At 39.0% G+C, this 24,707-nt stretch overlaps 1 protein-coding gene across 2 annotated transcripts in view; it reads right to left on the bottom strand.

The window, feature by feature from the left end:
• The window catches only part of LOC107498299 (cytosolic beta-glucosidase), a 187,188-nt gene that overhangs the window by 55,772 nt on the left and 106,709 nt on the right, over positions 1–24,707 (bottom strand). For both annotated transcript variants that reach the window (XM_036227554.1, XM_036227553.1), the window contains exons 2-4: positions 23,669–23,896; positions 12,858–13,651; positions 11,994–12,117 (exon numbers count right to left, since the gene is read on the bottom strand). In XM_036227554.1, coding sequence (XP_036083447.1) covers positions 11,994–12,117; positions 12,858–13,651; positions 23,669–23,896 — 1,146 coding nt within the window. The remainder of the gene's footprint in view (positions 1–11,993; positions 12,118–12,857; positions 13,652–23,668; positions 23,897–24,707) is intronic.

Here is a 24,707-nt window from a genome sequence, read left to right as displayed (position 1 = left end):
GTTGATGAAAACCAACATAGATTGATTACTAATGTCAGTTGAGATGACCATCTAGAAACCTGTAGGAAAAGAACAGACAACCCTCAGGGCTAGATGATTTAGTTACTTATCTGCACAAAATCAGGTGAGATGACCAGCATTACAACCTTGTGATCAAAAATAATTGCAAAGAGGGCATTGTGTAGACTTAGACTATTGTCTAAGGATATTCAAAAATTAATCCTAGGATTTCCAATAGGCAATAAGTCAATATATTGGCTCTGAGATGTAAGACCAGTGTGAAGTGAATCCTTCTAGCAAATGCCCAGGATATCCATAGGGCAGACTTTGGGGCCTAACGATATACAATAAACTCTTTATTAGTCAGATAGTCAGGAAGTAGAGTGCTCCAGCTAATCAAATATTTTTTGTTAATTGTTACCACATGCAGAAGGATTACAAATTTTTAAAGAATGAGAATAAATTAAAATACACTTAACACTGAAACTAAACTGATTATAATTTAATCTTTCTCTAATTATTCAGAATGCATTTCAGGGTCATCAAGAGAAGCATAAATTATCAGTGCTTGATGACTGTGCAGGAAGTCACAGTTTTTCTAAAATCCTGGTTAATTGATGCTGGGTAACAAAGAATTCACTGTAATAGTTATCATTTGGAGGATTTATGTGCTAGGCATTTTGCTAGGATATGAAGTATATCATTAATCCTCATCCAAAAATAAAATTTTACAGATGATGAAACTAATATTCATAGAGTGAGCATAACTCTTCCAAGGTTACACAACACGAAAGGGTGTCAGAGCCTGGTTTTGGACGCAGAACCGTCTTTAAAGAATATTCGTTTTCACTATGTCAAACAAGTAAGTCCTTGTTGTATAAAAGTATTCACAAAATCTGGTGCCTTTCTGTACCAAACATATATTCAGTTAATTGTTCATGTTGTTTGTTTTTTCAGGAATGCTGAAGGATTTTTCTGAGTCATTTTTGAGATTGTCACCATGTATTCATGAGGGTAGCAAACTTTGGCCATAATCTCTTTTTGAAGTTTTGTTTTATTTTTTTAATGTAAGGCCAACAGCTTGTTCAAAGGATCAAGAATATAGCCTGAACATCTTTGGAAGAAAAATGTTTTAAGACACTAAACCTATAGAGCCTCAGCCACATAATGAAATGATCTACCAATAAATATATACACTTAATATATATTAATTTATTCATATTTTATGGAATCATCTAATTTTGTTTTTTTTTCACTTATTTTAAACTATAAAACATATTTGACTTGACTGTTACTTGTTAAAAAAAAAACCTGGTCATTTAAAATTATTTAAGACTTTAGGCTGGGTTTAAATCTATTAAAGAAATGAATTCTATTTCTTAAGGGAGAAAAATGTTATTTCATCAACAGAGATGAGACATTCCTTTTCCTATCATCTACTTTTTAGTCCCAAACTCATTAATGTTTTCACCTGAAACATCTGTGGCTTCTTGTTCACCTTCAGTCACTAAAGCCAATTATAAGTCTTCAAGGTTCAAATGCCTTTTCTTCCTCCACCCATAATGATTTCACTTATCTCTAAAGCAAGCAGTGATTCCTATAATGGAATTTCACAAACAAGGGGAGAAATATGGCTGAACTTTAGAATGGCACAAAATAATCTCAGGCCATGATACTGTTTCATTACCTAATCTCATTCACACACAGGAGGACTTTGCAGTTACTGAGGTGACCCTATTCAAAGAGACAGGCCTCCCTCCCCCTCCTCTGTGAAGCATGTCTAGATAAGCTGTAGAATTACTTTCTGCTCCAAAAGAAACTATTTTCATCTCTAGCGCCAGGCTAATATTTTCATTGTATTGGAGAAAATGCTACCTAAACAGTAACTTGGGGTAAAAGGAGTCCTGACCGTAGTGAGCTCCATGCTCAAAAGTTCAGAACAGAACAGACTTCCCACACATAAAACTCTACACAGAATTAGAGCAGGAAGGTAATTCTGAAAATGCTACAACTTGACCCTTCCTTCTAATTCAGGATCTTGCCTAGAGACAAAAGTTTCATGCTCAAGTTAAATTTAAGGATAGTTAAAATGCCTAACTGAATTAAATTATGCACTCATGCAAAGCTCGGAAATCAAACTTAACTGTCTTAAAACTTGACAGATTAGGTTGCATTTGCTATGATTGTGTTTTGAAAGGTGATTTCACTGTTTGTGATTATAACTGCGTGGAATTCTTCTGCTGGAGATTTTACTCAAATACCGTGGACTGATTTGTTCATTCGGTTTCCTCTCTGAGATTTTATGCTCTCTATAGTTACTTTACTAAACTTGAATCTGAGATGACCCTTCTGACTCTGAACTCTTAAGGGATAACCTTCTCCGGGGAGAAAAAGTGAAGCCCATTTTCAATATGAGTAAATAGAAGAGGAACCACCCACATTGAAGGTCAAGAAAATATCACTGGGAACCTGAATCAATATCAATAGAAACAGTTCATTGAAGAGTAAGGTCTAATTTTACATTCAGATAAGAAAGGTGTTCATATTTCAGATTAAGTAGCTAAGTGAAAAGAATAAAGAAAAATTTTTAAAAAGACTATTAATTATAATTCCTTGGACTTAATTCTATAGCCTAAGAAATCATCAAGAGTTCTAATAAAATATGATCCTTGACATATATGCCTAGAAAGGATATTTAGAGAACCAGATAATTCTTAAACTAGAAAGATCCCCAAAGAATAGCTGGTTCAACCCTTTAATTTTTAAAATGCAGAAACTGAGGCACAGAGAGGTTAATTATATTTATATAAAGAAAGTTAAAAAACTTTAGCATATATTTTAACTATTGTCACAACAAACTCAAGTTTAACATCAAAAGGGTACAGTTAACACCCATACATAAGAACATTGTCTTTATAATAGTAAAAGCAATCTATGATTTCTTTAAAAAATTTAAAAAAGCAAAATAGTGATATACATCTAATATTTTATTGAAATTTCCAGGAGTAATTCAATTTTCCTGCTAATCTAGACTCATTCTCATAGTCACTCCTTAAACATTTACTGAGCACATACTGGATGCTAAGTATACAGCTCCAAACTCCAAAATTGTATTCTAGTCAAAATTCTGTCTTTAAAAGGTAGTAAATAAAATCTTTATGGACACTGTTCCTGCCTATGAGTGTTTATATATACCTTTTTAATAACTTCCATTTTCTCCCAAAATGTTTTTCTTCATTCCCTTCAAGGATTATAATGGGTATTATCTTCAAAAATCATAGTGTCTCTCAAGTTTCATTGATTCAACTTTCATATTCAATAAGTACTTTGTGACAGGGTTACAGTTGTGCAAGGAACTCATGAATCAGTTTGGCATGTTTTTATTCAGAATATTGCTGGTTTTCTTTTATACAGTGTCAGGTTCCCTAATGAAAAAATAATTAACCTGCAATTCACCCAATTATGAGTCTGGTAAATCTGGAAGAAACAATATGTTCCTGTAGAGTGATTGATCGGCATAAGCAATGTTTAAGTAATAAAAAAGTAAAATGAGAAGGCCGTAGAGAGGAAGGCTACAGAACTGGTGAGATTCACACTGCTTAAGGTCTAATTGTCAATAATACAACTCCAGAAACTCTTCTAGTACGTCCAAACCTAATCCCCACTGATGAATTTGCAAGACCCTGATTTACAAAACATAATGTCAATGCATTAATTTATGATGGAGAATATCTCTTCCCAAGTTTTGGGAAAATTATGTTAAGTTTCCTGTAGGAATGGCTAACACCTAGCCATCTGCTTCTCCCTGTCCTTTCCATGAGCTCGCAGCTGTCCGTCCAATGGAATCCTTCTTACACAGGTAGCCAGGCAACCCCTGCCAATCACACTAGGATAAATTCCACAAGTTTTTTCCAAAGCAGTGCTTTTTCATTCTCAAGATAACTAACAGGCCAGGTACTAATTAGGTGATTTTGAAGATCAGAAAATAAGAGCTAATGTAGGCAGATGCTTGAGGACCACTTCACCTAGGTCATGGGAAAACCTTGATGAATTCACTTTCAATTTCAATAGCAAGCTCATCTTCTGAATACACCACCGCTGCTCTCTCCTGGAACAGGTTTAAAAAATCATCATCTCCTCAAACTCCTGTTTTCATTTCCTTGGAAAATACACCCAAAAGTGGACACGTTGGATCAGATATTATTTCTATTTTTAATTTTTTTGAGGAATCTTGACACTTTTTTCCATAGTGACGGAACCAATTTACATTCCCATCAGCAGTGCAGAAGGATCCCCTTTTCTCCACATCCTCGCCAACATTTAGCTTTTGGCTTCTCGACCACAGCCAAGAGATATATAGCTCTTATGTTTATTGCAGCGTTGTTCACAATAACCAAGATTAGGAAACAATCTAGGTGCCCATCAGCAAATGAATGGATAAAGAAGTTGTGAGAAGAAATATTCACACAATGGAATATCGGTCTGCTATGCGATAAAAGAAAATCCTGCCACTTGGGATAACAGGGATGGACGGTGAGGTCATTACCAAAATAAGTCCACAGAGGAAGACGAACACTGTACGATGCCACTTGTATGTGGAATCTAAAAATGCTAAGCTCATTTAAAAAAAAAAAAAGAGTAGAATGGTGGTTACCAGAGTGTCGGGGTAGGGGGAATTGGGGACACGTTATTTAAGGGTACGAACTGGAAACTAAGAGATCAATAAGTCCCACAGAGCTAATGCACACCATAGTGATTATAGCTAATAATACTGTATTATCAACTTCAAAATTGCTGAGACTAGATCTTAATTGTTCCCACTACAAAAAAAAAAGTAATAATTATGTGACATGATAGAGGTACTCACCGACAGTAGGGTGATAATCATATTGTAATATATAAATGTTTCAAATAAACATGTCATACACCTTAAACTTTCAAAATGTGATGTGTCAATTATATTTTATTTTAAAAAGTTATCAAATTCTCCCTCTTCCCTTTTCTTGGAGATTCCATTGAGTCTACCCTTCCTATTGAAAAACTAGATTTTCTCCGGATAAATTATACCTATTACTTTATAGTTCTCTTTTAAGTTATAAAAATAAAACTGAGTTTCTGTTTGCTGCTACGTCATACAAAATCTACTGGATAGATTGTCATTAAAAATGGAGGGTACATTTGGAATGATCTGAATCTTTTTTTTTAAAGGCTCTATAGTAGTCGCACAATTCACTGGGCCTGGAGTGGTCAGGGATCTTAAGTAATTATCTCCTCAGAAAAGTTGAAACTGAATTAAAAAGAAGTCCAAGGGGATGTCCATCTACACACACACAGCATAAGCACTAGAATACTATGGAAAGAGAAGGTAAAGGATGGTTTACAGTCAGAGAGCACAGGGCAGATGCTCTGATGTGTGCCTGTGCTGCTTCATATGAGGGCAGCTCCACAAAAGCAGATGTACAAGGTCCCATGTCTGAGCATGCCTGCCGAATGGTCTACGTCCCTGATCCTATCACTCTGTGCCCCACCTGGATGAGCCTGGTGAAGAAGCTCAGCAACAACATGTGCGTGTGCTATTCTGAGCTTTACTGAGCACTACACAAGCCGCTTGGTCACAAGACATGGTCCCTAAACTTCCTCAATGGATCACTGATCACACCATCACGAGGCTTAGAAATGCGCAGGAAAATGAAAACCATACAAACTGTAGATGCTGAAAGGGTATTGAGCATGGATTCCTTCCCTTTGTGGTGGAGAACACTGAGATCCAAATTATGTACCTGGGCCAGAGAGAAAATACTTAAAAGTGTACAGTAAATATATCAAATATGAAAATATTATCTAACATTTTAAGGTGTTCAGAGTATACATAAGGCATAAGCCACCTCATTTTATTTTCACAACCAACTTTGGGTTGGGCAGAATAGCAATTAGCATCAGTCCTATTCGATTTAATGAGTGAGGAAGTTGACCTTCAGAGAGTCCTAGTGATGAGGTGTCCAAAGGCACACCACTAGAAGACAGGACTTCGTCCCTGTCTTTATTCTCCAAACTCTGCAGACTTTCTATTCTGCCACTCTTCGCATGGACAATAAAAATAAAGGAGAAAAAATAGAGGAAGGTCATCTGGCATATCTCTACTTTAAGGGGGACTCTAATTTCTGGCCATCTGGGTTTCTGTGTGGTGTGAGTGTGTAGGCTGGTAAAATACATATATATTGGAAATGGTTTCCTTTATGATTTTTCAAATTCCACAAGTCTGTACACTAGCACGCACTAACAATTCCTGTGTACAGCCTTCGAATCTTATTCTTCCTTCTGTTTTCTGACATTTGAATCCTCTTTGCCAGCTCCCATCCGGTCTAGCCAGAGCCAGCAGTACCAAATGAATCCAACATCCCACTCCACGTGTACCCAAAGCTGTGAGCTATCCATGAGCTATGAGACAAACTGCTTCATAGTGACTCAGTTGACAAAAGTTGACTTTGAGAAGCGATAAAACAATAAACATGGAGTTGGCACCTATGTTCAGGTACTTGGGTCTCTATTCTCAGCTTGCAACGGATTTTTAATTGGTTAGTTTTTCTAAAAGGTCAAGATATTTACCTTTGAGGTCTTTCCTTAATTCTTAAGAATTTTTGAAAGGCACATTTAGAAAAACACAGGTGCTTAACACATTTTGTCCAGTTAAATGGGCCTCTGTGATCTGACACTGACGTGGGCAGGTGGCTGCCAGGTCTGCGCTGCTGTGGGAAATGGATGTATTTCTCCGTTGCCGGCTCTCGGTGGGAAGAAGAGGAAAGGGGAGGGAGGATGCTGACAGACAACAGCAGGGTGATTCTGTGCTCAGCATCTTCTCTTGGTGGTATACCCAAGCTGCAAGATTTATAACCTTCTTGTTACAATGCATCGGCTTCAACACTTTCGGTGAAGTCTTCAATAACTTTGATGACATCTTGCTGAGGGGTTTTGTCATTAAAAGCCTAAAGCTGGTCATTAACAAACCTTCTTTGCAATCATCTACCGCTGTGCTAACTCAGGCATGGATCTAACTGGAAAGTTTGGGCTGGTTCAGAAACTTTCCAGAAAGCTGATTTTTTTTTTCTATGTGGGCTATATTTCTTTAGGAAAAGAAAATAGTTTCCAATCATTTAGTCATGTATTTCTCATTATCCATTGATTAATTCTTCTCTGATAGACACAACCAAATTCAACAAACACATGAACACCTACTGTATGACAGGAATGATGCTCAGAGCTGAAGATATATTTATGAAAAAGACACAGCTCCAGCTCTGAGAGGGTTTACAGTCCCCCACTCTCCCTCAAAAAAACTCAACCATCATTTACAGGATCCTTTGTAATGTGTCAGACTCTGTATTTAGACTTTATAAACATTATCTTATTCATTTTCACCACTCTTTAGAGAACAGATGTCCTTCTTATCCAAATTTTAAAGTCTAGATGGCTTAAGAATTTTCCCCAAATTATTGAGCTTGTAAGTGGCAGAACCAGGTTTCAAATCCATGTCTTGTCTGACTTCAAGCAAGTTCACGTACTCCAAACGACAGGGCTGGGCCAGTCTGGAGGCCACGCTGTGACATTCCCGGTTGCAGAAAGATTCTGAGCCAAGTGAAAGGCAAGCACATGTTGGGTAGGGATGAGGAACAGGTGGAACACAGGCTCGAACCCCCCTTCGGGAGAATCCGGGGGCACAGGTGGAGTACCGCCCATTGGGAATAACCTCCCCTGGCTTCACATACCCCCTCGCCTCCCCAGCAACATTCAGATCATTGAGGTGTCTACCTGCGTGTGTACATATGAACTTTAACTTGCCTAATGGCTCTGGAGCAGCAAGGATTTATGTCAACTCTATGAATATAATAAAGATACACATGATGCGAGGAAAGCTTAAGTCTGAAGATCACTGCTTTCTAAACGTCTACAAAAATGCATGTGGCAGAGCAATTCCAGCTACCCCGTTGCTTGCCAGTTGTTTCTGCTGCCCATGATTTGATTTTTCACCTAATCTGGCAACCTCTCTGATGGAAATAATGAATGAAGAGAGGTGGTTGCTGCTTTCTCCCCCACAGGATTCAAGTGTGAATAGCCAGAGGACCAAAGTTACATCATTCATTCAGAAAGAATGAGTCCCCAGAAAGAGAAACAGAGAAACACGCAGACACAGGGGAATATCCTGCTGTAACTTAGAGATATGCGGATGGGGGTAAAAAGAAGTCTTGGGATGATATTTTTAAAACAAGTAAAATGACTTGAGGTGACAAATATATTGTTAAGGGTACACATTTTGTAATAAAAATCATTGTTACCACTGGTTGAGGACCTAATGTGTGTGCCAGGCAATTGCTGCGGAAAGGGATTTGCACAATATCCCATTAAATGAAATCTGTAGGACTGCCTACCAGGGAAAGCATTATCATATTTTAATAGATGAATGCACTAAGTTTGGGAGGTTGACCAATTTGCCAAATGCCGCTCATTGAATATTTTGTAGAGCCAGAGTGCAAGTCTAGTTATACATTACTGCAAGTTTTTGATGTCTTCACTATGTTGCTTTACTTTTATCTATACCTACATTAATTAAAACACAACCTATTTAAAGGCATTTAAATAATGCAACAATTAAAAAGGCATTAGCTGATTTCCTTTTTTTCCCTTGAAATGACTCCTATTTTTTTTTTCCTTTTCCCTAAAGGGAACAAAAATATTAGCTTACTTTTCACTGCTCAATTAACTGTTGAGGGACGTCACCTGAAGAGATCAGTAAGACCTCCAGATGGACACCATTGATCCAGCTATAGTGTCATTATGTGTCTGTGCCTGAGATGTTGGAGGGAAGGCTTTGTCCGTGGGAATCACAAAGCCCACATCTGACCCCCTGGGTTCTGCCAGGTTCTTACCTGCAGTGCTTCCCAGGAATGTCCTCCTTGGCCGTTACTGTTTTTAATTGCTGGTGTGGTGCTTTTGACCTATAAAGTTCTCTCCCATCCGGATCATTAGTTCTACCTGGGAGGAACCTCAGGAAACTGAGCAGCGAGTACAGCCCCCCTCCTCCTCCGAGAGGCAGGGTACAGGAGTCTGAACTTTGTCAAAGGTCATAGGACCTGTCGGCTCCTGCACAGGCAGCATGAAGCACTTTCAAAGGATCGCTGCAAGCCTAGAGTACCAAAGGCAAGGGAAAGGGTCAGTGCTGTAGGACAAGCGAGCACTGAGTCAGAAAGGCCTGCACTCACAGATCTCATCAAACACCGAAAGAGCAGTGATAAAGGTACACGCATTCCCCCTCGGTCCAGGAAATATTACTCAGTAACTTTGTGATCTTGAGCAAATGGCTTAATCTCTCTGAAACTCAGCTTTCTCATCTGTGAAACAGGAGCAATGACCTCGTGTGACTGTTTTGAAAACAATGTGAGATGGTATTAATTAAGACTCTCTTTGTTCCAAATGATAGAAACTCAGTTAGAACCAAGCGAAGCAGAAAGAGCACTCAATTATAAGTAAAAGTAATGTCTCTCAAGAACATGCATACAGCTGGGTCTGAGAACAAACTGGAACTAGAGGCTTAGGTGCCGTCTGGATGCTCTCCCCACTTCTAACCACCACGCCCCTGGATGCACCTGTACCTTCCCTTCTCACTATTTGTAAGCTCACATGGCAGGACAAAGGCATCAATGGCCGCCAAGTAACATAACCCTGTCAGCCCAGGATAAGAGACCAACAAACTGACTGGCCCAAGTTCTGACTCCTAGAGAACCAGAATTGGCCCAGTTCCTGTCCTATAGATATATCTAAACCAATCAATTATCTGTTCACAAGGAGCAGTCTTTTATTCCATTAATATGGCTGTCCCTGTGGTAAGCCCGAGGATGAGGAGAGGTATGTATTCTGTAGAAGACAATTAGTTACTAGAAAAGAGAGTTTCACCACAGGCAAAATAATTGATATCCACTGCAACAATATATGAAAATTAGCTATCACTATTCCCAGTCTAGAATAGATACATTTATGTATGGGTTCTTTTGATCAATATGTAGGCTTCTGCATGTCTTGAAAGGCTACATTTTTTTAAAAAAGCAAAATAAATACAGAATTATGTTAATAATAATGAATATAGATTGTCTAATGTTAAGAATCAGAAGAGAACACAGAAGCTGTAAACAACTGTTTTAAGTACATAATATTTTATCGATTTAAAGACAATTGAAAATCAACAAGTTGAAAAACAGGAGTGTGTTTCCTAACCCTATTCTCTTCTCCTGTCCCTCAGAAAGCCATATCTTCTCACATTTTCCACTCTTGCCTTCAATTACTTTTCTATCTTTAAGTTGTTTTAATTTTGGGGTCCACTACTGAGTTTTTAGCATTAAATACCTATGGGATTGTATAAAGTACTTGAAACTATTTCAAAGAACAATTAAATGCACTTAAACGGTTAGCACTAAACAGAGAACCAGCTGGGGATTAAGAAAGCCAATTTCTGTTTTTCTCCCTTCCCCAAAAATGCACAGAACAATTTCGGACCCGTTGTTTATGGTCCCTATGTCATCCATAAATCTTCCTGATGGTAACTAGCCTACTTGTCTCTTAAAGTGAAGCTGAGAACATCAGTGGATTAACTAGCATAGGCCCATTTACAGAGAGACGTGAAGAAGAAGCAGATAACTTGAGATTTTCCTTTCTCATCAGAAAGTGAATTCTCACCCAAAGGAAGAATCTAGTTTGCGCATAAGATAAAAAATAATTATTTTTCTTGAATCAAACTGTAGAAATCCAATCGCCCTGTGCCAAAACACTCCAGGTCTTAGTGAGAGAGCAAGTCAACATATTTTAGGTTTTAGAAGAAAGCACTTTGTGTCACTTTCCAGAATTTCTTGTGACTGATTCCAGTATATTACTAACTAATTTTGAAAAGAAGAGTTTCAGGACCTTTCAAACAGATGATGAGAGAGAAGCGTGACTACTATGGTAAAAAAAATAAATAAATTCAAAGTCTCGTTTTGCCTTAGATTTCGTTGCTATGATATGATTCCTCTATAGAGAAGAGAAATTAAATTTATAAAGCAACAGCGTTCCAAGTGGTAGCTAAAAAGGGTAAATTAACTGATACTGAAATGTGTGTTAAACACACACATTTAAAGATTATTCCTTCACATTTGTTTTCAAATATGAAAAGAATTCCATGGGAGGAAAAGAGTTACCATAATAATAATATTGTCTTAAAACCAAATTCATAGATTCTGTATGACAAAAAGAAAAAGTTTCTAACTGGGCTGCTTGGCCATAGCTTACATGAAACATGCATTGATCAAAGACTCACAGCACTTTAAAGTTTATTACACAAATGCTTAATTTTGGTCCTTTAAAAATTCTACCCTGAACAAGCCAAATCCCATCTGATCTCGAAAGCTAAGTAGGGTCGGGCCTGGTTAGTACTTGGATGGGAGACCACCTAGAAAGACCAGGTGCTTGCTATAGGCGTAAAAAATAAGAAAAAATAAGGGATTGTAAACGGACAAGGTCCTTGCGATTTGTGAGGTTGAACAAGGGGGTTGCCTCGTCTAAAAAATAAAAAAAATAAAGTAAATAAATAAATAAAAATTCTACCAATTCATTTTGTGGTGGTTAGGATATTAAAATATGCAAATAAGCATGCTAACTGGTAATAACTAATATAGTTTGTAATAACTAATGTTCTCTCCCAACAGCCCCCACTCTTCCTAGTCGCATCACCTTCACCCAGGAGTCACAAAATGCTGAAGACAGTCGCTTTTTTACTTGATTAAATTTCAGGAGGTTGAAGCTAGGCCAAAATCCTCACCTTCCTTTTTCCTAAATACTTTTTCTCCTCTCTCTTAATTACATGGCTTTACACTGATTTACATGAATTTCAGCTTTCAAAATCATTGGCGTTCGCTGAATGCAAATAGGCACATAAGTTTGCACAATTGATCTTTCATCATTTCAAATGGTACCTTTGAACAGTTCCTGAAATGTCTGTCTGAAATACTCCCAGCGCTGAGTGTCATCAAGAGATGGGGGGTCACCCTGGGGAAACCCATTCTCAGTGATGTAAATTACAGGGTTATTATACATATCCTGGAACAAAAGAGCAGAAGTTTTATTCTAAACAGATGTAAAAAAAAGAGAGAGAGAGGCTCATAAAATCAGGTGCATTACCCTCTATCTTCTCTAAGCTACAACCCCAAACTAGTTTTCATCAAATTGCACTGACCCTATTAACTTAATTTTCCACGCAGTGACATTTTGTGACTAACAATGGAAAAGCAAAACTGTGTAAATGTCCATGAAGACAGTCAAATGACTCTATTATAATGAGAAGACAGAAATATCTCTCTTCCCTCAGCATCTGCTGATTGTCACCGCTCCTTAACCCTTTGGTCCCGCCAGCAGCTGTACTCGCCATCCCCCCACAGGAGGGGGGTCCTCGAAATTTTAATTTCAGATAGCTGGATGCCATCCAGCATAACGAAGACCCCAAAAAGGGTCCAGCCACTTCTACCCTTAATATGCCTTTTAATAATCACCTTCATGACACCAGCCTGAAAAAATATGTCCAGGCTATTACTATGGCCGCAGATGACTTTAACAGTGAATCTTAACTTTGACCATGGTTTTGAGGCCCTTTATCAACTAACTAATTACCCCTCACCAATTTATATTCTAAGCTTCTCTTCCCAGGCCAACAAATGTATCTGCCACTGCCTAAACTCATTCTTTTTTTTTTTCCATGTTCTCACACACACGTACATATGTGTGTCCTTCCATCTCCACATATTTGGGTGTGCACAAACAGAAACAGACAAATGTGCATGTACCTTAATGTATTTCAGTAGTTTACGTAGTCCCCATGGCACCACACAGAACCAAGCCAAACTTATCCAAGATGGGTCTGGAAAAATTTCAATCTCCATATCCTGCAGAACACCCAGTTCCCCTTTATCATTCTCCTGGTACTTGACTAAGCGACTTGTATAATATTGCACAGAAAAGAAATCGGCCATGCCTTTGATCATTCTCTTCTCTTCCTCTGTAAATTCTGGAAGCCGTGATGATGAATAGCCTTGCTTTTTGCTCATGGAAGCAATCTGCGACTTGACGACTTCAGGATAGTCACCATCAATAAATATAGGTTTAGCAAAAAAATCCAAGTGAAAAGCCATGGCTCTTTTGGCAGCTTCCTGGTCAGACACTGAGTTGGGATCTGCTGGTTCCACCCAGCCAGTAAAAAGTGCTAAGGACACCAGGCCCTGCTGCTCTTTTCGGAATAAGGAATCATAGCTGTGCCAGGATCTGGCATGGGCCTTAATCAAATTGTGGGCTGCCTGATAGCCTCCCGTTCCCAGGTGAGGTACCCCAGGAGGGAACACACCCAAATCATATGCCACCAGGGCAAACAAGTTAGGCTCATTTATGGTGATCCACTGCTTTACTCGATCCCCAAATGTACTGAAGCAAAACCGGGCGTATTCATCGAAGGATTCAATGATTGCCTCCGACAACCAACCTCCTCGGTCTTCTAAGGCCTGGGGCAAATCCAAGTGGTACAGGGTCACTATGGGCGTAACCTTATTTGCTAACAAATCATTGATGATCTTGTAGTAGTCGATTCCTAGGAAAAAGAAGAAGATATAAGGAGAAAAATTATTTATAGTATGTTGGCAATAATTGTTGAAAGGGAGAGGCTTTGGAATAATTTCCTAAACAATTTTTATTCAAAATAAAGTTTATTACTTCTCACATATAATCAATTAAAGGCTGAGAAGAAACATAAAGATTTCCAGGGGAGGCTGGCTGATCAGGGAGCGCGAGTGTAACGGGGTGACATGATTTAAGAAGATGTGCATGTTCTCAAAGGGCTACATCGGGGCAAGCTGCTGTCACATAACTTTGCGTCGCTGTCGCACATTGAAATTATTTCATTTATTTGTTATGTGTGATTTGTCTCTTAACCACACCAGAATACAAACCCCGTGACAGCAGAAGCTCTGTCTTTCTAGTTTACCTCTGGATTTCTCAAATCCTTGAACAATACCAGAAGTTTGGTAGACACTCAGTAGGTATTCACTGAATGAATGAATAAATCTCAACAGTATCAGGTACTGTTTATGTAAAAGGCTGGAACCAGATGACCGTCTTAGTGCTTCTCCAGAGCCAGGAGTCTCAAAAGTCTAGGAAAAGAGACCCAGTGAGTACAAACGAGAGCTCAGCATCTGTCCCACAGTCAGGGATACATGGGCAGCTGGAAATTAAGGAATACTAGCTTGGGGAGTCTGCTCTAAAATTCTGGCATAGTCCGTGGGAATACGCACCACCCCTGGCTCTGGCTCTCAGTTCATTCTCCCAGCGCCACGTGGTGAGAGAAGCTGATAGGATTATGGGAGAGTTTGGAGGAATGTGAACTTGGAGAGGCTCTGCCTCAGAAACCTCCTCTGCCAAGGAGACATTGGGTTCAACCTAACGATGATTCTCAACCTGGAAGAGACTTTCTGAGGAGAGGCATGTAAATAGTACTTCATGTGATTTTATGTCTAAGAGGATGAAGACAGCCTAAGCTTAGAAGAGAGAAGCTGTCCTCTCTTTTGAAAGATTGTTTTCTGGATAATAATTATAATTTCACATGTAGAATTATGTTGCATTCAGTGTTTGCCTAGGAATAGTGTCCCCTTTTAAAAAAACTTAGTATCTTCCAATTAAAGAATAATAATAATAATTCAGACTTTTGTATATGTTTCATTTAGTCAATCATTCATGTATTCATTCCTTAAATTCACATTTATAAAGAAGCTACTATACAGCAGATTTGCAAACATAAGTTAAATAAACATATTATCTTTATCCTCAGGGACCTTAAAAGTTAGTAAGGACTCCAGATAAATTCATAAACAATTACAATATGATATTATTAGTAAAGATAAAGTACAGAATGATACTTTTAAGCCTATGATGAGAAATACCTATCCCAAATAGTACATTTGGAAATTTATTCTGAAAGCAAAGTAGTATAATGGTTTCAAAAGTGAACTATGGTACCAAACTACCTAAATTCTATCCCAACTTCTTCACTATGATCTCAAATACCTTGGGCAAGTTACTGTACTTTTCTGAATTATCCTTCCCCTTCTGCAAAATGTGGACAACAACAGAAACCAACCTTCATAATTGTTATGGAAGCTTAATGAGTTGATAAATTAAACATACTGAGAACAGTTCTTGGCATAAAGTAAGGGCTTAGTATAGGTTAGCTATCAATCTAATAATAATTATTATTGTTATTATTGTCATTAGTGACATCTAAGCTGACACTCAAAAGATGAATGTAAATTATCCACATAAAGCAAAGAGAAAAGAGTGATTCAGGAAGAGAAAAAAGGGAAAGCAAATGTGCAAAAGACCAAAGAAGCTATGGGGGAAAAAAACACCCAAAAGTGAACGGAGCTTGCTACAGCAAGGCAGTCATCCATCATCGCCTGCATTTGGCAGATACTCAGAGGCTATCAGGAAAGAGGAAAGTTTTATAGTGAAAAAGAGGAGGGGTGTGGGATTCAGGTATGTTCTGATTAGTGGTTGTTGGCACAGGGCAGAAGTGGGGCTTCCTATGTAATTGGTTTGGGAACATAGATGGCTTTCTCTGGCTGGTTGGTCCTGAGTTGGAAGCAGAGGGCAGAGGAGCCAAAAAAAAAAAATAGAAAATCTGGCAGTTGTTGACCAAAGCTCCGACCATTCTGGGGCAGTTGCTGCTGAGGTTGTAGTTTGACTTTCTGGCCTGCTTATGTGGGCTGAAGTTTTACTGTCATATATGGCCTGGCCATTGTTTGTTTGATTATTTTATTCTCCTACAAGAGTATGGATTTTTCTGGGAACAGAAAGTTCAGTATAAGGAGAACATATATCTCAGCAGAAGAGGAATAAGAACGGTGAGAGGTAAGCAGGGTGAGCAAAAACTGAATTACATAAGGTCATGTGTTATCTGCCTATCTGTCTCTAAACGTGGATATTTTTAACAACAGCTCTCTTATTTGGCAGACTGCAACATAATGGGAATCATTATAACAACTTCATACGTGGAAGACCCACTTGCAGACCATTATACATTCAATAGGCAGAATATGTACCCCACTCCAAGATATCCGTGCCCTAATTCATGGAATGTATAACTATGTTACTTTTCATTGCAAAAGGGACATTCTAGATGTGGTTAAGGATCTTGAGATGGGAAGATTTCTCTAGATTTTTCAGTTGGCCCCAGTCTAACCACACGAGTCCTCGGAAGTAAATGAGGATGGCGGAAGAGTGGGTCAGAAAGATGTAATAGCAGGAGAGCCAGGAAAAATGGCAGCATGAGAGGGACTTGACCCATTATTGCTGACTTTGAAGGTGGAGGAAGGGAGCCACGAGCCAAGAGATGAGGGGCCTCCAGAAGCTGAAAATGGTCCTCGGCTGACAACCGCCAAGGAAATAAAGACTTCATTCATACAACTACAAGAAGCTAAATTCTGCCAACAACCTGAATGAGCCAAGAATCAGACTGTCCCCTAGGACCTTCAGAAAGAAAAGCACCCCTGTAGCCCTCTTGGTGTTAGCTTGGCTAGACCTGTGTCAGACCTGTTACCTACCTGACGCTGAGGTCACACATTTGTGCTGTTTTAAGCAGATAAGCTTGTAATAATTTGTTATAGCATCGACGTAAAACTAATATACTCAGTAAAATGTATAAAGCTTTTCTATTCTCTCTCAGTGAGCACACTCCACCATTCTACCTCTGGGCCTCTATAAACCTGCATGTCCTCATTTGCAAAATGGGATATCCGGAGATGATAAAATGGTATGTGTTGAGGTTCCTATAGCCAATTCCTTCCATTGTCTTCGAATATACAAATAATAGCAACTTTAATTGATTTCATTCATACTTAAGTCCAAGAGGTAGATATTTTTATGCTCAATAAATAAATGAGAAAACTGAAATTCAGAGAAAGTGAGTCACAGCCAGGCAATGCCAGCGTTGTTCTGAGGCACAGCCAATGTGTAATCACACTTTGTCTCCCTGCAAAGACTGAACCATTCCCACTACGGCATTCCACTTCTCCCACTTATTAATGTGGTTTCAGAACCAGAAACACAGTGACCATTTTACTAGCCTTAACAATCACCTACTTTGGAGCCGATTTATAACATCAGATGTTTTTTTTTCTATTTTGGAGGAATCAGTGATTTATCTTTTGGAAGCATCATTAGATATGGCACAATCATTAATGATGGCAATCAATGTAATTCAAACAACATGATAATCCTCAGTTAAATTGAAGATTAAAAAAATTTTAAGTAAATTTTTTTCTCTCACTCATCAGCACGGCAGAGCAACAAAGCATTGCATAATTAATATTTAACATCCCAGAATGGAGCATTTTATTTCAGTTTATTTGGTGTTGTAATGAAACTTTCCCATGAGGCAGTAGAGTGAAGTTTTTAAGAGCCAAGCTCCAGAGTCAGACAATTCAGTCAAAGGGTCATGGCAAATCAGTTGGCCCCTCAATGCCCAAGTTTCTTCATCTGTAAGAAAGGAATATTAATAATGCCACCTCATGAGTATTTTAAGTATCAAATGCAAAAAAACCAAAGGGTTCTTTGGTTTTATCATATTATTACAACTCAAGGTAACTAATTCTCTACATAAATGTGTGTTTTTAAATGATCATCTGTTACCAATCTAGGGATCTTGAAACTTTAGATGTCATTTGGACTCTATTCTGCATTTGGGTATTAAAAAAGGGCTGATTATTTTAAGTACTGAAGCTTTTACAGCCTTTCATTGTTACTACCATTGTCTACATTTTAATTAAGCCTATTTCTTTATAATTGATCTTTGAAAATACGAAGCATACTTGATTTAAAGGTCTTTGGATATAGAAAAAAGAAACCCACTCAGATTAACTCAAATATAAAAGTGGCATTAGGGACGGTGGCTGCTTGGCATAAAATACAGTGGGTATTATATGAAATGGTTGAGAGGTATCACATGCCCAATGACAGAAAATAATTTCAACTGGAACTCAAAGAAATTAAAGCTGGAAGCTGAGAAAATCTTTGCATCTCAGGAAAGTCTGGTCTCTCATCCCGGCTTCTCTAAAACATCTACTCATTCCTCTCTCTCTCTTGCAGAAACAGTTTTTTTTAATGCATCCTATTTGCCATGGTCTCCAAATGGCCATTCCATCTGCTAAAGCTACCTCAAAGCCTCAGGGCCAAGCACCAATCAACTCAGCCTCTAGGCTCCTTAATTTCAAACATCCCTGAGAAAGGAAAACAATAGGGCAACATGACCTTCTTCAATGAGGTTATGTGATCTGTATGTCACAAAGAAGGATTATGTAAAATGAAAAAATTGGGAAAATTCCCTTAAAAGAGGATGTGGCTGGAACTTGGAAAGATGATGTCTCACTATGGGAAATAACTAAACTGGAGTCTTCCTAGGCAAACTCCAAAGGTCTTAATGTAGATTTAATTTTGATTCAGTGCCTACCGTGTGCCAAACATATAACTCTCTGAGTTATCAAATTATCACACCACCAATTTCTTTCACTGCCCTAGGTTCTCTTGGCACACTGCCTCTATCAGTTTCCTATTGCTGCTGTAACATATCACCACAAACAGTGGCCTAAACCAACACAAAGTTATTATCTTACAGTTTGGGGCCTCAGATAACCCAAAGTGTTCTCACTGAGCTAAAATCAAGATGTCAACAGGGCTGCATTTCTTCTAGAGTCTCTCAAGGAGAAATCATTTTCTTGCCTTTCCCCACATCTAGAGGCTGCCTACATGCCTTGGTACATGGTCCTTTCCTTCATCTTCAAAGACAGCAGTAACATCTTCTCTGCTCTCTGAGCTCTGCTGCAGTCCTTCTGTCTTCTCTCCCTGACTCGGATCCCCTCGCCTCCCTTTATAAGGACTCACGTGATTACACTGGGACCAGCCAAGTAATCACAATAATCTCCCCATCACAGGTTCTTTAACTTAATCATACCTGTAAAGACCCTTTTACCAGGTATGACAATATACTTACAGTTTCTAAAGATTAGGAGGTAGATAACTTTGGGGAGGAGGGTGGCATTATTCAGCCTACCACACTGCCCAACATAAAGAGATTAATGAAGGTTTTTGTAATTTACTTATCTGCCATTCCTGCTAAGCGTGCTTATATTTAAAATCTTAAAGTGAATAAGAAATTCTGCATAAACATTCCTTTTGCTTTTAATTTCCAATACTTGGGTCCCCTACTAAACACCTGAAACTTACATTTTTGGTAGATAAAAACATGCACTTGAACAGTTGAGAAATACAGAAATATGTGATTTCAGTTGCCAGCTCAATCTCTTCTCGTTAAACCTTGAAAACTTGACATTTAAAAGAGAAAGACTGTGTAACAATTCCATTTTGTACAATATTCTTCCAATTTAGGAACATCAGATTTAACATGTTTCCAAAAATCCTCTAATCAAGCTTTAAAATAGGGACTCAAACACAAAAAAAGGGGGTTCCTTGGAAAGAATAGTGACAAAGGTTTTCCAATTCTTTGCATGCTCTTTGAGAAAATGTTTAAACAAACAAAAAAAAACAAATGATGGCCTTTCTGAGTAAAAACAGTTCCAATTGCTTCAACAGATCACTGCACAAGAGTGAGCTAGTGCTTATTGAAATTCTGCCTTCTAGAAGCACCTCCAATACCCTTTTGTTCATGGAAGAGTCTGTAATATCCATCAGCTTTGGCTTCACGAAGGCTGGGGCCTAACCCGAAAACCTCAGTCACAGGATCCCCACATGAGATTTGCACAAGTGATTCTCCCACACTGTTCAGGTGGCCCGGTGGCTCCAATGTCACCACTACCACCCTCCAGCGTTTCTGCTTCTCTGCCCTTGGATTGCTGACCTACAGTGTGCTCCATGAACTTCTGCAAACCTCACGTTGGTTTTAAATAGCTTGATGTGTTGACATTGGTACGGGCTCACAATCCTTTATCTGAAAATCTTGGTGGCAAATGTGTTCAGAATTTTTGAATTTTAGAAAAGAAACACAGAGTAAATACCATATATTGTGTAACACTGCCCCCCAAACATTTGCAGTATCATATATGCGTACTTCTGCAGTATGACATATGAATATTCTTATTAAGTAGAATAAACTGAAATAATAATAACCTTTTCGCATCAATTCCAGTCAGCTTTTGCTGCCAAAATGGTTTTAGAGGTAAACTTGCTAAAAAGGATTCCGTCTTGAGAGCCTTTGGGATTTGAAAATTTCAGATAAGGGCTTACGGACCTATATTACGAGCTGGTGGGTGGTTCATGTTTTTGTTCTGATTTTAACTTTTCTTCTGTTTACCAACCAAAGGGAAGCTCAGTGAGAACTCCAAACTCACAGACTCACGGACGGGAGCAGTGGGCAGAGCCACAGATCCTCCGCTTCATTCCACCAACAGGGAAACTGCAGCGCAAGGAAGGAAAGCAGTTTGGTGAGGTCGTAACTGGGTCTAGACTAGATACTAGGTTTTTGACGGCAGAAAGACCTAGGTCAAACTCAGCCCTAACTCAAGTTGTCATCTTGGCAAATCTATGCCCAGCCATATACCCATGTTACCGTGATCCCCTCTGTTTAGAGAAGGCCCTCGCTCACAGAGCTGTCAAGAGCATGAAATCAGCAAATGCAAGTATGACAAGGGACACAGTGAGTTGCTCATACTACAGGCTCAATAAAAGGCAACTACGCTTACCCTTAGAGTGATTTTTATGATTACTATTGGCCTAATTCAAGTAATTTCAGTAACTTACCTGAATTCCTCCCTGCAAGGCAGTGGACTAGGTCATAGGAGTGCCCTATGCAGAATTATCTCCCATTACACCATGAGCAATTCGAGGGGTCATCTTATGCATAGTCCCTGAAACACAGCAGACCCTGCACACATTCATTTAACTAAATTCAACTCAAGGTGCTCGCAGTCTAACAGAGGATACAATGACGGCAATAGTTAAGAATGTGAGAAATACCCTAAGAGTTCTACAAAGTGATATGGAAATAGAAAAAAGTATATATCTCTGCTGTCTGGGAATAGGGGAAGGCTCTAAAGGAGAGAAAACATCTGTGCTAGGTTTTAACAGGAGGATAAACATTCAGCAGGTACAGTCGAGAGTTAAAGAACAGCCAATCCAGGCAGGAGGAAGAGTGTAAGAAAATCCCGACGAAGGCAGAAAATCGCATCGCATGTTTAATAAGTGGTAGGTCATGTGCCCAGGGTGTTGCGTGGCTCACACGCAGGAGACAACTTGGGCCTGTAATGAGTCAGAGGTGAGTTAAGACTAAGTCAAATACAACCCAGAATGACATATGAAGGAGTAGATGGTACACTGAGGCATGGGGTGACTAAAAAAAAAAAAATTATCTTGCTTTGTTTTTAGAAGGAGATGATGTAAGCCCAATGACTTGGGCCAAGCTCTAGGAAAATTGCTGTGATAGCATTTATTTTTATAAAAGATTAAAGGACAAAGAAAGAGGATGAAAGTAGGTAGACCCGTCAAGGGTAGATTAAAAAGTCCTTGATGAAAATGATAAACACCTAAACGAGGGCAGGGGCCGAGAAGATGCCTAGGAGGGGAGAAGCTAAAGAGCCGTAAGTGGAATGAATCATATTTGGCAACCAATTAGGAAGCCAAGAGAAGAGATGATTCAAAGATTACACTTAGTTTTTAGATGACACCAGGAAAAAGAAAGGGCACTGATGATGGATTAGGAAAGTAGGAAATTGTAAGATAATCTTTGAACTGAACAAAAAATTACCTTATGTTCAAAATAAAAACATAAATACTAGCCAATGATGTCAAGAACGTGGACGTTCAACCAACAGCAGTGAGTCACAGGAATGATACCTTTAGAATCAAGCAACAGGTCTGCTGATCTTGTATTGCTCCAACCTGGGGGAGGCTACTCTAAGGCTTCAGGCTACATGTGAGTCTATGAGTTGCGGTTCCATGTCACAATGTGGAGATTACCCCGCCTGACATAAAATGAGCATTGCAAGTGCACGAGTCTATCTAGAACTGTTGCCACAGGTTTTCCTTACTGGGTATGAATCAAAAAGAACCCTTTAGTATCGACGAAGGCTCTTCGGGCTGGACGTGTGCTGAGGCAGGCAGGTGCCTTCACTCAGGGTCCTGCAAGCGTCCGCCTTGTGCCTGCAAGACTGAGAGCAAACGCCTCCTTCGGTTTTGCACCTTAGGTATGTAACTCTCTTGCCTCGCCTAGTCCCCACTCTAGGAGTAAAGTGAAATCTTTTCCAGAACAAAGTATTAATAAAACGTATTTATTAAGAGGGAAAGGGGGAGAGGGGAGGTAGATAAGGGAAAGGGGATCAAATACACGGTGACAGAAGGAAATTAAACTTTGGGTGGGGAACGCACAACGCAATATACATACGATGTATGACTGACTTGTACACTTGAAACCTGTATAATTTTATTAACTGATGTCACTCCAATAAATTTAATTTTAAAAAAAGAAGCCATTATGTTGTAGTAGCCACAAAGCTGTCCTGTAAAGAATCAAATAGTCAATATTTTAGGCTTTCCAGGCTATATGATCTCTGCCCCAACTACTCGATTCTGCCATTGCAGTGGGAAAGCAGACAAGCACACATGTAATGACTGGGCATGACTGTGTTGTAATAAAGCTTTATTTACAAAAATAGGCGGCAGGCCAAATTAGGCCCTCAGGTGGCAGTTCGCCAACCCCACTGTGAGGAAGGAGACAGCCAGAGCTCCTTTGGTTTAACTTCCAAATCCACCATTTACAAAACATCTGCATTTGGGCATGCACCTCTGTAAAATGTGATAAACCTTTTAGAAAACATAGGTAAAATGCCTCATAAGCAAGTCTTTCAAACAGGGCAGTATTTTTTTTAATTATAAGGCATAATATAAATAATAGCTAACACATTGAATGATTTTATGACATAACAGCTACTGTACAAAGACTTTACAAAGATTATTTCATTTAATCTTCTAATAACTCTTTGAAGTGGGAAGTAGTATAGTACCCTTTTCTACTTGTGGAGAACTGAGGTACCAAGAGATGTCCAAGACGTGCTTACACAGACAGTAAATGATGTAGTTGGCACTTAACCCCAAGCACATGGACTCCAGGTGCCTTGATGCCAACTTCTATGTAGTTGATTAGCTCCATTAATTCAATCCTATTGAAATGCTCAGAACCGTATCAAGTTCTCCAGGGCTGTTCATAACTCATCACAGGTAAAAACAATTGAAAATAATTTATACACAACTTTTAGAAACTCACCTTCAGGTTAACACTCAAATAACATCTTATGTAAATAAAATGTTTATTCGGACCCTCCTTCTGCCCATCGATTTGCTCCCCTCCTGACAAAATTCTTCTGTTAAGAGGAACTAGAGTCTTTTTGAGAAAGCTAATGCAAACCTATTTCAAAAACTGTATCCCATAATCACTCTAAAAACTTGTAATTTCAAAGCTACAGTGCAGAATAGCATACTGGATTAATTGTGCCAGTCTGCAGCAATAACCTTGAATTAAAGCTGCAACCTTCTATTTTTAAGAAACACTTGCCTTTCTGGTTGATGAAACCTGTCGTCCCATCAGGTAACAGACGTGACCAGGAAAGAGAGAAGCGGTAATGAGTCAATCCAAGCTGTTTGATACATTTCAAATCTTCCTCCCACAGAGTGTAGCTGCCACAAGCTACATCACCAGTCTGGTTCTTGAAAACTCTCTCTCCTCCCTGATGGGTGAATGTGTCCCAGACACTAGGGCCTTTTCCATCTGCATCCCAGCCTCCTGAGAAAAAAGAAGAAAATGAAACGGTAACACTCTTGATATCAAGAGGCATATGTGGAATGTAAATACTTGTCGCCAAAAGAACATACCTTGTTAACACAATGTACCATGTTTGTAACTTTAAAATATGCCTTTAAAATAACATGCATGAGTGGGTTATGTGTTTAGCTGTCCTTGACCCTTGAAGTTGACTGGTAGCAAATGAAAATTATTGCCTAGTGCTGGCACATCTTAGGATTTCCTGGTTCATTATCCAACTGGTAAATAGAGGCAGGCCCCAGCTTATGAATGCCTAAGTTGGAAACACTTCCTCGTGAACATTTCTCTTGGCCATGACTGACATGTTTTGCCCTGGATATACGTGATGACCTTGATGTGTGAAACCTTATCTACTCTTGAACCCTACTCTCCTGTTATTTAACAATGGAGCCTGCGATGTTCCAACCAATTGTTTGTGGGTGAGGCGCTAGTTCGCATCACTGCTGACACAATTTTGGTACCCTACATTCACTCATTCCTACAATGTTCTACTTGATGAGCACAGGGGACACCAGGACGAACTCTGCTTCACTTCCTGTCCTTGGGGAACTTAGCTATGTGCAACTGCAAAACAGCTGACCTAAAGGCCTTTGTGAGAAAACCAAGGAGGGTCATTTATCCAGATGTAGCTAGAGTCAGGGTCTCCTAGATAAATGACTTCTAGACTGAAACCTAAAGGAAAAGTTGAATCATCAAGGTGAATTGCTTAGAGGTGGGAGGGAATGAGAGGGAAACAGAGGAAAGAAGAGCTAGGATTTGACTAAGTACTGTG

Source organism: Rousettus aegyptiacus, unplaced genomic scaffold (genome assembly GCF_014176215.1).
Source record: "Rousettus aegyptiacus isolate mRouAeg1 unplaced genomic scaffold, mRouAeg1.p scaffold_m13_p_10, whole genome shotgun sequence".
NCBI lineage: Eukaryota > Metazoa > Chordata > Mammalia > Chiroptera > Pteropodidae > Rousettus > Rousettus aegyptiacus.
The sequence above is the reverse complement of the archived record's forward strand: the minus strand, read 5'-3'. Positions and strand labels throughout refer to the sequence as shown.